This window comes from Podarcis cretensis, assembly GCF_951804945.1.
Source record: "Podarcis cretensis genome assembly, chromosome: 6".
Classification (NCBI taxonomy): domain Eukaryota; kingdom Metazoa; phylum Chordata; class Lepidosauria; order Squamata; family Lacertidae; genus Podarcis; species Podarcis cretensis.
The window spans coordinates 67,048,442-67,060,516 of record NC_137175.1 but is presented as its reverse complement, the minus strand read 5'-3'; the positions used below and the strand labels follow the sequence as shown (position 1 = coordinate 67,060,516).

The following is a 12,075-nucleotide window of genomic DNA, read 5'->3' as shown; positions in this document are numbered from 1 at the left end:
TTTAAGGTTTTCTTTTCCCTTTCCCTTGTATCTATCACCTTTTCAAAGAAGAACAAGAAGAAGAAAATGGAGGGGATCCAAATTTAAATCATTACAAGTTTCTTGCATTAGAGATGCAACAATAACTTTCAATTCCCGTTGTCAACACTGACTGTTTTTTGTTTTGTTTTTCTAATTAATTATTTGAGAATTGTGAAATCAACTGTAAGGAAAGCAACAGTAATAAATTCACAGCTGATCATACATTGCTTAACTTGCTAAAACATCCAGCTTTTTATTGGGTAATATTCACACTTGTTTTGAACTTGGACAGATGATTATTTTTAAGTGAACTTTGAGTGTTTTAAACACATGAGCTTTAATGAAGATAACCCCTGAAGCTGTGTGTATAGATTAACATAATGAAGACAAATCCATATATCTTGTTTTTGGCAAAATAAATTATCCATTCTAAGCCATGCCAACTGAAATGCTGTATCTGCCGTCGTTCTGGGAGGACTATTACACAAATCTGATCCACGGAGTGCTCCAATGTTCAATTAATGATGGACCTATTATGAATTAAGGGATCCAGATTAAGTTAGTTGTGCTTGGTTCTTATTAAAACCAATGGCATTTACATAATGATTAACTTACTCCGTTGATTTCAATGTGACTTAAACTTAACTGAGGCTACAATCCTATACCCACTTACCTGCTAAGTCCCATTGAACTCAGTGGGTGATATCCAGGACGTAGCAAAAATATGCAATGCAGCTTTACATAGTGATCATAAATAGAATGTGCAGGGAGAGGAACAGGAAACCAGGCTAATCTTCTACGATCTTCTACAAAGCCTCTCCACATAGTTCAGGCATACCTTTTTGACAAGGTAGTAGTGACAACTAGAAGCCACAGTGGACAAAATTGTCCTTCTGTGTAACTCTTAAAGCTGCTATAGACTTATCAGGGTATATACTGGGGGTGAGGAACATACGGTCTTGCAGATGTTGCTGGAACTCCCATCATCCCTGACTGTTGGCCATGCCATCCTATCTGTGGCTGTTGGGTACTGAGGCTTAATATTGCAGAGGGCGCTGCATGAGATGACTCTTTGGGTCCCTTCCAACTCTGCAGTTTGAAGATTCATACATTGGGAGGGCAGCAGGTTCCCCACCTGTGGCCAATGCTGGATCACTGGCCTTCAGTTCCAGCCCTACTTTTCTCCATCGCTGCCTATCAATACTTCTGCCTCCTGTGATCCTTGGCCATATAAAGGTGTTTGTGTCAGAGACCCATCTTCACCTTGGTTCTTCAATCCTTCAACTCTGTCTCTTGACCATTCCCATGTATTGTTTTATTAGCCCACTTACTACTCAATCACCTAAGCCTCTTTCTCTTCCTACAAGGCTCTCCAGACCTCAGCATTAACATTTATTCAGTACCCCTCTCTTATTAACCCCTTCTTGCTTGAGAGACCCTGACCTTCCTTACCCTTTCCTCAAGCCTCCTCTCCTCCATCTATTCTGGGTTCCCTATCTTCTGGAACTTTTTTCCAGTACTCATTCTGCCTTTGAAAAATAGTTCTGATTCTGGCTCCAGGTCCCATGTTGAGTTGATTTTTAATCCCAGCCAGACTGGCAGCTCCAATATATCACAGAAGGCACATTGCAAACTTCCTCAGAGTTTTGCTTCTGGAAGTTAAATGTTTAGAAACATTCCATACTATTAGTCTTTTCTCAGCCAATCAGTGCCAGAGGCTTTACAGCCATCAATACGATACAACGTGTCTTTAAATTATTTACAACTCACTTTTCATTGTTCACAGGATGCAGGTGGCGCTATGAGTTAAACCACAGAGCCTAGGACTTGCCGATCAGAAGGTCGGCGGTTCGAATCCCCGTGACAGAGTGAGCTCCTGTTGCTCGGTCCCTGCTCCTGCCAACCTAGCAGTTCAAAAGCACGTCAAAGTGCAAGTAGATAAATAGGTACCACTTCAGTGGGAAGGTAAACGGCGTTTCCGTGCGCTGCTCTGGTTCGTCAGAAGTGGCTTAGTCATGCTGGCCACATGACCCGGAAGCTGTACACCGGCTCCCTCGGCCAATAAAGCAAGATGAGCGTTGCAACCCCAGTGTCGGTCACGACTGGACCTAATGGTCAGGGGTCCCTTTACCTTTACCTTTTCATTGTTCACACAACCCTAGCGTGAGGAAAAACTTTAAAATACACTAAAACAACATTTCCTTTAAATAGAACTCAATGTAAAACCAAACATCACAATTTAATAGTGATTATTGGAACTTGTGAAATATATATAACTTTGCAAAGTCAGCCAAATCTTTGTTCCACTTCCTATGACTTGGCATCATGCATCATGCTGCATGCCTTACTGTGAGGCTGGATCTAGACACATTAAAAAAAGCGTTTAAGGGAAACACGTAAACCTCAAAGAGGGAAATAATGTTGGCAAAAGACAGAACTCAACAGCACCACCTGGTGTCACAGTGTTATAACGCATATACTAATGTAGCTGAGTCCTAACATTCATCTGCCGTTTGACCAGTTAAAGCCTGGCTAAATTCTTCCATAATTTCTCCTGGCAGCACGTGTACTGTGAACATTTTCAGATGTTCAGGAACGAAAGCAAACATTCAAAAATTAACTAAGATCTCAAGAGTGATTGGTCAACTAGCCTTGCCATGAGGCTTCATGTATCTTAATGGATTGTATATAATCTGCTGGGACTTCCATATTACCCAAAACATTCAGTTTCCTGTTAAATGAAGGCTCTGTACACAACACCAGCTTAAATGCAGCTACGTTGCTCTTTTCTCAATCAGATCAAAGCAGGTTTTTGGAAAACTGAGTATTTCATAAGAAACAACAGGATATATACAGGATAGATATGGATTGTGAGTGATGTTGAGTGTACACCATCTTCCAGTGGGAGTGTGCTGGATGCAGAGTAAACAGGAATGTGTGTACACTATTATATATTTACCCAGGAGTAAGACCCATTTACCTTAATGGAGTTTATCTCTGAACAGATGTATGTAGGATAATGCTGCTATTCTGTTCGCAAAGGTGTCAGTTTTCTTTATCACAACTGGAAATAAAGCCACATTGGTCACTGTAGTAAAGCTATTAAACCTGGGAAAATATCTCAGTTGCGGTTGGGTCTCATTTCAGCTTAAGTGTAGAATTGGCAATAAAGTGCAATTGTAAACGATAAGGCAGAGATTGTAACTCCCTGTAACTGGCACTACTGATCAATAACTAGGATCTTTCCAGATTGTTTCTTTGGTGTACCATTGCTAACTTAATTGCACCATGAACAATTAACCGTGAAGATTTGTTTTCTAAAAAATAATGTTAGAGACTTACAGAGTCTTATGTTCAAATCTACTTTCAAATCAATAAAAAGAGTCACAAAAATTTGCTCTGAAAGGCAGCGCTGTTTACAGGACATAAAGTACCGTGACAGTAGTAAAGGGCAGATAATGTATTTGGATCTTGCATCATAACCTGCCAAGGGGGCAGGTCTTTGGTTTGATAAAGCCGTAAGGGTTATGGGTTCTACGTTTCTGCATGATTAGGCCTTGATGGCTGGTGGCCTCATCGTGCCCCTTTCTGACTGGAGTTGTGTGCTGGTTGGAGCTGTGCATTGCACACCCTAACAGGAGGCAGTGAGTTTAAGCAGAGGGATGGTTGGGACAAGTAAGGCTCAGGGCTTGCAGGACCTACGACTGTGTTTGGGGAGCAAGCCCTTCAGGAACTAACGAGTGATTGGGGGAATTATTCCAGTGCTAGGAGGAAGCTCTTCTCATTGCTGCCTGTGGTTGTACACTTCACTCCTACATGTTTCCACCCTCTTCTATCACCACCCCAACGAAGATGCTTTATTCTCTTTTGTCTCAGGTATGGTTAGTAAGCTTGTGGTAAACAAACAGTGCTTCATGCATTGCCAGGAACAGGTAACATAAGAAGAATGTTGTTCGCTTGTGGTAATTCCAGTGTTGAAAACATAATATGTGTACTATGGTTTGCTGTTAACACTTGGAAACAGAAACCTGGTCTAGGCTTTCAGTACATAGTGTGTGTGCACGCATGCATTGTTTGTTTGAATGAAAGGCATCCATTTCTTTAACAGGGTGGAAACCATGCCCACACGTAACCAGTGATGTCATACTAAATTTTAACATATTGGACCTGCTGGGTGGGAAAGGAGCCCATTTCTTTCTCACGGACTACAGACTCTCATGAGATGTGCTTCAAAAGCAAAAGAGACTGGGGTCCGAGTCTGCCTAGAAGCTAGATCATCAAAGCTGGAAGCCTTTCTCTGTGATCCAAAACACCTGTGGAAACAGGGTTTGGGGGACTGGCCTGGCTTGGTTGGATATAGAAGTGTCTCTTTGTATGGTTAAGTCCCTGATGTCTGTCCCTGTGCATATTTACCAGTGAGGGGAAAGGGGAGGCACGTGATGATGCATGGGGATGAGAAAGAATGGGGACCAGTAATGGGCTTCTACTAGCACATGATGCTCAGATGCTAAACAGTGTTTTTAGCAGCAAATAGAAGCCAAATATTGTAATAAGACCAACAAATTGCATATCTTCCAACTAGACACACATAATTTCTTTAATCAAAAGAAACTCAGGGTTTCACTGGATCTGAATCTGCCCCATTCTTGCCCGTGGGGAGTAATGCTGCTTCCTTACAATCATACGCTGTGAATGCTAAGCATTCACTTACACTGTAGTTGACAGACTGGCCAGCGTTGAGTTATCTGATCCAGAGAGTAGCCCAGGGAACTTCATGGAGAACTCCAGGTTGAACCCAAACTGTCCAGGTCATGATCTATGGCAAGTGTGGGGAATGTTGTGCATTGGCGATGCTTGATGGGGCTGATGAGAGTTGCAGTTCTGCAGTATCTGGAAGGCCAAAGATTATCCACCCTTGATCTATGGGTGTTCATGAGCAGGTGCATGGCAAAAGGTCAGAAGTGAGGACTCCCATAGCTAGCTAACATCTCTCTTGGGATTAGTAATAATAATTGCTAGTCAGAGAAAAAGAGCATGACATTTATTCTATTGAGCACTGCAACCTTAAACCTGGCTTTTGAACAAAGTGCTCTTTGAGCCTATAATGAATTTGGATGTTTTGCTGAAATGAGACTATCCACAACTGAAATGTAACACAGTAGTTCAGCAGCTAGCGTTGCTCGGTCCCTGTGATATCTGTGATAGTTGAGATATCTGTGTTTTAACTTGTATCTGCCCCGTGAAATACTGAGAAGGAAGTAAATGAAAGAATATTGGGGTAGGTTTATTCCCCCCTACACCTCTATTCATGCAGCACACTAGTTCCAGGAGACATTATAAATCAATGTGTGACATAATTGCTGTAATCTGGCAGTTTCAGATGCAAATGCAACTACTGTGATAAGGAAAGTAACATAAAACAGTTGCTATAGCACCAGTGTTTAATCACCAGGCATAACACGTCAAACTAAATTGTCTGCTTAAAGTTCAATTTATCTGTGGAGGCTGTGGGATCATCGTGAAACCAAAAATAAACTTCCTGTAAGTCTTTGGCTTTTGTCAATGTTCTTTTCTGAAGAGAATATTTTTATGCCACCCTTTCTTCTCACCAAGATACCTTTTGTTTACCATTACACAACATCCTGATAGCATATCCACCTGCTAAAAGCCACAGGGTTAACACACAACAAGAGAACTGAGAGAAAAGAAAGCTGAACTAATAATAATTGTATTCACCATTTCATTTAAGCTGAGGTGGCATAAGTTTCCTTGGCTTGCTTGGCATTTAAAAGAGGGGTTAAAGGTAAAGGTAAAGGGACCCCTGACCATTAGGTCCAGTTGTGGCCAACTCTGGGGTTGCGGTGCTCATCTTGCTTTATTGGCCGAGGGAGCTGGCATACAGCTTCCGGATCATGTGGCCAGCATGACTAAGCTGCTTCTGGCAGATCAGAGCAGCACACTGCCAGAGCGGTACCTATTTATCTACTTGCACTTTGACATGCTTTTGAACTGCTAGGTTGGCAGGAGCTGAGACCAAGCAACGGGAGCTTACTCCGTTGCGGGGATTCGAACTGCTGACCTTCTGATCAGCAAGTCCTAGGCTCTGTGGTTTAACCCACAGTGCCACCTGCGTCCCACAAAAGAGGGATTGCTTAGGCTTATTCCCACTATGCCTTTATCTCAGGAGGTGCGCAAAGAATCTAAACCAGATGCACCTCTTTAAATGCTCATGTGTAGATATCACCCTTGTTGGGCCAGGGCAGGTCTTTAAGGACACACATCGTAGCTCTGTGAGCACCTTAATTAAACACACCAGCTGTGGGAAATGCTGGTGTAACTGCAGCAGATACAACTTCCAGCCTTCCTCAACCTGTACTGGCTGGATCTGATGGGAGTTGTACTCCAGAACTTCTGGAGGGCACCTGGTTGGGGAAGTTGGCATAGAACCTCTCTTAGCCCTGAAAAAAGATACCTAGGTATCTATGTGGGTTGTTTTGCCAGGGTGTTGTGTATATGTGTGTGTGTGTGTTCCTTGCATTTTAAGGTAAACAGTTCTCTGGGTTGTTGTTTTTTATGACTGTTCACAAGTGACTATTTTGGTTTCAGATTACTTGCAAATTACAACAGTCTAACAGACAAGCACCTGGCAGGCTACTTCAGCAACACCCGGATTAGACGTCACCTGCGGAGATCAGGGCTGGTAAGTATGCAAATATTTCTTGTCAGTTTCCCTGCGTTGAGCCCTGGAGTGAGGAACCCGAGGCCCTTCACTTATTGTTGAACTACAACTCCCATTGTCCATGACCATTGGCGACGCCATTGGGACTGATGGGAGTAGTAGTTTCTCACTCCCAAATTAAACACATCTGTTTATTGAAATGCATGTTATCCAACCCTTCCTTTTAGGATCTCAGGATGGCATGCATGATTCTCCCTTACCCTTTATCTTGGTGACAACCCTGAGAAATTGGTTTGGCTGAGAGAAAGTGAGTGGCCCGTGATCACCCAGGGAGCCAGCTGAGTGGGAATTTGATTTACATACAGTGGCTAAGTGGTGACACTTTTAGCATTCTGTTTCATACCCTAGCCTCTTGCCCTTGCCGCCATTAGGGGCATACAGTGGTACCTTGGTTTATGAACTTAATCCTTTCCAGAAGTCCATTCTTAAACCAAAGCATTCTTAAACCAAGGCGTTCTTTCCCATAGCAGTGGGGGACTCAATTTACAAATGGAACACACTCTTAACAGGAAGCGAAATGTTCTTATTGTAAGGAAAAGTTCACAAACCAAAACACCTACTTCCGGGTTTGCAGTGCTCCTAATCCAAGTTGTTCATAAACTAAGCTGTTCGTTAATGAAGGTACCACTGTATTTCATTTACTACCAAGCCTGGGTGCCGTGGCAATCCTAATAATGTATGGCAGCGCACCTGTTATTACTTTGACCACACCTGTCACAAATCATTGTGACAGCATCCAGAGTTGACCAATTAATGTGGCAGCATTACATGGCATGCAGTTTGCACAAAGGCTGCACACTTCCTCGGGAGCATCCAATTGAATTTTGTGGGACTTACTTCTGAGTAAACGTTTGTAGGATTGAGCTGAATGGACCCTCTCACAGGTGATGTGGAAGGGGTGTCTTCTATTCCAGGGTTGTCATTATTGGCCATTTGACCTGTCACTCACATTTACAGTGACTTGATTCCACTGTACAGAAGTGGAAATCAAGCAGCCCAGGTGAGAGTGGACCAGGTGGGCAACCACCATTTGGAATAATTTTGTGCAAGGTTAATTTTTATGGATCAAAAACAAGTTGCTTCTGACTTTGCTGAAGTGCTGGAAAACAGAAGACGTTTCATTTTATTTATATCAGTGGGATATTCTAATTCTGATCTGAAGGGTTGCTTGTGCTGGACTTCACCTATTGATAGAGCAGTAGGTGAGAGGGACACAAAATAATGGCTCCCATGATGGAATGTTCCATTTGTGGTTCCTTAACTGCCTTTTCCTCACTGAACAACCCACATTGCTTGGAAATCGCATCTATACTACACATTGAAAGCCACATCATACCAATTTAAATGGTTGTGGCTTCCCCCGAAGGATTCAGGGAACTGTAGTTTGTTAAGGGTGCTGAGGAAACCCCTATTCCACTCATAGAGCTACAGGGTTCAGAGTTTCCTAGCAAGTGGAGTTGATTGTTAAACGACTCAGGGAAATGTAGATTTCTGAGGAGAATAGGGGTATCCCAATAACTCTTAGCTTCCTTTACAAACCATAATTCCCAGATTCTTTAGGGAGAACCATGTCTGTTTAATGTGGTATAGTACTGTTTAAATATATAGTGCAGATGAGGTCTGACTGTAGGCAATTGCTTGATTTGCACCTAATATTTTTAAAACACAGAGAAACTCAGTGACAAATGCTCTCTTTTGTGAGGAGCTGAGGGATGGGTGTGTGTGTGGTGAATTAAACCTGAAAAACAAAGAGATGCAAAATTGAGAAACTGCTGGTTGCAGCAGCTAGTTGTTATGTAACATCAACCATGAAGGGCTAAAAAGAATAATGACTGCTACAAAATCAGGCATCATGAAAATAAAGTAGAATTGCTGAGATAAAATGCGGTGAATACTGGGAGGGTGGATGAACTGAAATTGAAACAGTATACTTTTAGGCTATGGTTTTCTTGAATAATAGAAGAACTTAAACTTGGTCACCAGTTAATGAAAGTCTTGCCCCATTTGCTAGAAGCCCCCACTGTCTTTAAATATCTAATGTTATATATGAGTAAGGCAGTATTAGGTCAGTCTGGTGCTTTTAAACTGTCTTGCTCTTACAATTTAACACTGCAATTAATGGAAGAGTTCTGTGGGGTCCCCCCCCTTTAATGTAGTTTTGTTCAAAATATTCATACCTCTTCCTTCTGGTTCTAAATATAGGTGACAATACGAATCCCTATTAACAAAATCTGAAACTTAAGGTTAAATGAGATCAGTATTGTAGTTACAGATATGATCATGCCTTCTGGCAATGCAACATTCACAAAAGTTAAAGTTTCCGTAAAAAATTTTGCACGTGCCCACCTCCCCTGCTTTCATTCTTTGCAGACATTTTCCAGTATTAACATATCTTGTAAAAATAATCCTTCTAATTTTATTTTCTTCCTCCCTTCTTCTTTTCTCAAAGAAAGCCTAACAACGCAATGGGGAACATAACTCCATCTAAGCATACATTTATATGCATGCTAACTCGAACTAAGTTCCGCTGATCTGAACAGCATTTGCCCTTCAGTAGTGTGCATGGGATTGCAGCCTGATTTATAGTACAAGCCTAAGCATGTCTACTCAGAAGTAAGCCCTACAGTCATACCTCTTCTTGCCAACGCTTCATGTTGCGTTTTTTCGGGTTAAGAACACGGCACATTCAGAAGTGTTTACTTCTGGGTTTCGCTGCGTGCACATGCGCAGAAGCGTTCTGCTAGGTTTGCACATGTGCAGAAGCATTTTGCGCGGTTTGCGCATGCACAGAAGTTCTCTATCACACTTTGCACATGATCAGAAGTGCTGCTCTGGTTACTGACTTTTCAGGGTGCGAACGGTACCCTGTAATGGATCTTGTCCGCAATCAGAGGTACCACTGTATTAAGGTCAGTGGGACTTGCTCTGAGGGAACCAGGTATAGGACCACAGCCTTAATAGGGTATTTTCCAGTGTAACCATTCAGACTAAACTATCTGATGTTTTATCGTATTTTTAGTTCTATGTTTTATTGTGATTTTACTACTCTGTTGGGAGCCGTCCAGAGTGGCTAGGGCAACCCAGTCAGATGGGCAGCATACAAATGATAAAATTATTATTATTTATTCTTATTTGGCATAGAGATTGCAGAAAGGAAAGTGGATGTAGATATACCATATGTTTAAAACACATTTAAAACATGGGATTTTCCCCAAAGAATCCTGGGAACAGTATTTTTTAAGGATGCTGGGAATTGTAGCTCTGTGAGGGTAAACTACTGCTCCTAGAATTCTTTGCGGGAAGTCATGTGCTTTAAATTAATGGTGTGTCATAGTTCATCCTCCTGGCCATCAGGGGGCAGTCTACAGCTTCCAGGTGGGAAAGGCAGCGTTCCGATGAATTGCTTTTGAGCTGTAGACTTTGTCCGTTCATGGAATACAGATAAATGAGAACCCATTGGGCAATCTTGGTAATGTGGAAGAGTGGACTCCTTGGTCACAAGGCATTTGAATAAAAGCTATTTAGAGGAGAATCATGCCACCTAATGAGGCACTTAGCATTTCCAAGTGACATTTGAAGCAAAATAAGACCGTTCCGTGCTCAAGACGTCTAACACTGGGAATGACTGATGAAGAAGTACTAATGGAAACTGGAGCTTTGTTCCATCTTAATAAACATGACTTACTATCAGTAATACAGCAGCAACCCATTTTAATGCTACTGGAGACCTTTTGGTGACATAGATGGATTAGGTCTGCATATACTTGCTATCTTGGCATAGGGCTTGGGCTTCTGAGCGTAGTTGCATCAAGTCATTCCTACCCACAAATGGCACCGAAGAGTAAGCCTGCTTTTAAGCCGTTTCCTCCCGTGCTTCTGTTACATAGCTTTTCAGGCATTATTTGTTCTTAAGTCATTCAATGAACCTAGTACCTTAGTGCATGCTTCCAGTGAATTGGAAGACTGCTCTTAAAAGCTTAAAAATGAAAGAAGAGTCTTCTAAAGAGGATGCCGAAATGGACTTTCAGGCTGGGGTCCTACATGTCTCTGTGCTACATTGGATACTTTACAAGGTCTCCTACCTCATTCAACCACATAGCACAGATTGGCATAGCATGTATGGAGTGAAGGCACATTGTTGTGTTCTGGCCTTAGAGCCTGGCTACACATTACACTCACAACATGAGAACAACCACACAGTGTGGGAACGTCCTCTGCTGACCATTTTGAAGGCTTCCTGATCAACAGGCAGAGAAAGGTGGGAGGAATAGGAATTGCACGAACACAGAGTGGACACGAGAGCTGCTGGCTTATCCTCTGCTCCAGGGATGGTCAACATGATGCCATGAGAATGCTGTTGGCCTACAACTCCTATAATCCCTCACCATTGCCCATATTGACTAGGGCTGATGGGAACTGTAGTCCAACAACATCTGGAGAACACCACATTGGCTACCCCTTCTCCACCCCTTGTTTATCTGACTTCCTCTCTTCTTAATGGAAGATTTTCTCCAGTAGTTAAGAAGGAATAGGAGAACAGGACATTAGCCACTAAAGAGATTGATAATAAGTAAAGAACAACAAGCGACAGGGTAGACAACCAGTGGCTCTTCCCTCACTGTGTTGTGATTTTTTTTTTTTAAATCTCCTCTAGTTTCCTCTGCCAAATTTTTAGCAGGCAGAGTTCTTACCCTATTCCTGTGTGACTGTGATATGTTTTCCACTGTTTTTAATTCTGAATTTTATAATGCAACCTGCCCTGGGACCACCTGCTGGCAAAGGATGGAAAATAAATTAAATCATCATCACCACCACCATCATATAATAGTAATATCATTCTGCTAGGTTTTTAGCAGAGCTTTCAGTAAAAATGAAAGAAAATGAGGAAGGCTTGGTTCATATTGATCTCATTGGGTACATTGGACCTCAAGACATAGAAGATTGTGGTTAATACACACATATTTGGCGAAGTTGCCTGAATCTTGCATCATCTACCACCCACTGTACTTATATTTCACTTTTTCTTGGCAGATCTCAAGAAGTGGAAGAATAATATCAGAGAAGGAATATCAGCTAAATGCTATGAGGAAGGATCACCATAAGTATATACGGGAATGTTTGGCCCAGGCCATATTCCACAAGGTGCTTGACATGGAAGTAGGTTTACATTATGGCTACTTCTCCTAAAGGCTGTTAAAAAGAAATATTCATAGTGTTATTACAGGAGGATTACTGAGAAAACTTCCTGGTGTGGCAATAGCATGCAAATTTAACCTTTGGTAGGGAACATGGTAGCTTGAGGAGTCTGCAACTTT

General features: G+C 42.0%; 1 protein-coding gene and 1 long non-coding RNA gene across 6 annotated transcripts in view; one reads left to right on the top strand and one right to left on the bottom strand.

Annotated features, from left to right (window-relative positions):
* The window catches only part of ERICH3 (glutamate rich 3), a 61,622-nt gene that overhangs the window by 889 nt on the left and 48,658 nt on the right, over positions 1-12,075 (top strand). For all 5 annotated transcript variants that reach the window (XM_079982563.1, XM_079982564.1, XM_079982559.1 and 2 more), the window contains exons 2-3: positions 6,628-6,721; positions 11,792-11,917. In XM_079982563.1, the coding sequence (XP_079838689.1) occupies positions 6,628-6,721; positions 11,792-11,917 (220 nt within the window). The remainder of the gene's footprint in view (positions 1-6,627; positions 6,722-11,791; positions 11,918-12,075) is intronic.
* LOC307219425 lies at positions 250-7,585 on the bottom strand. The gene is made up of 4 exons (XR_013840406.1): positions 7,321-7,585; positions 3,002-3,085; positions 1,474-1,673; positions 250-551 (listed from the first exon to the last, which is right to left on the bottom strand). It is a non-coding gene; the product is annotated as an uncharacterized lncRNA (long non-coding RNA).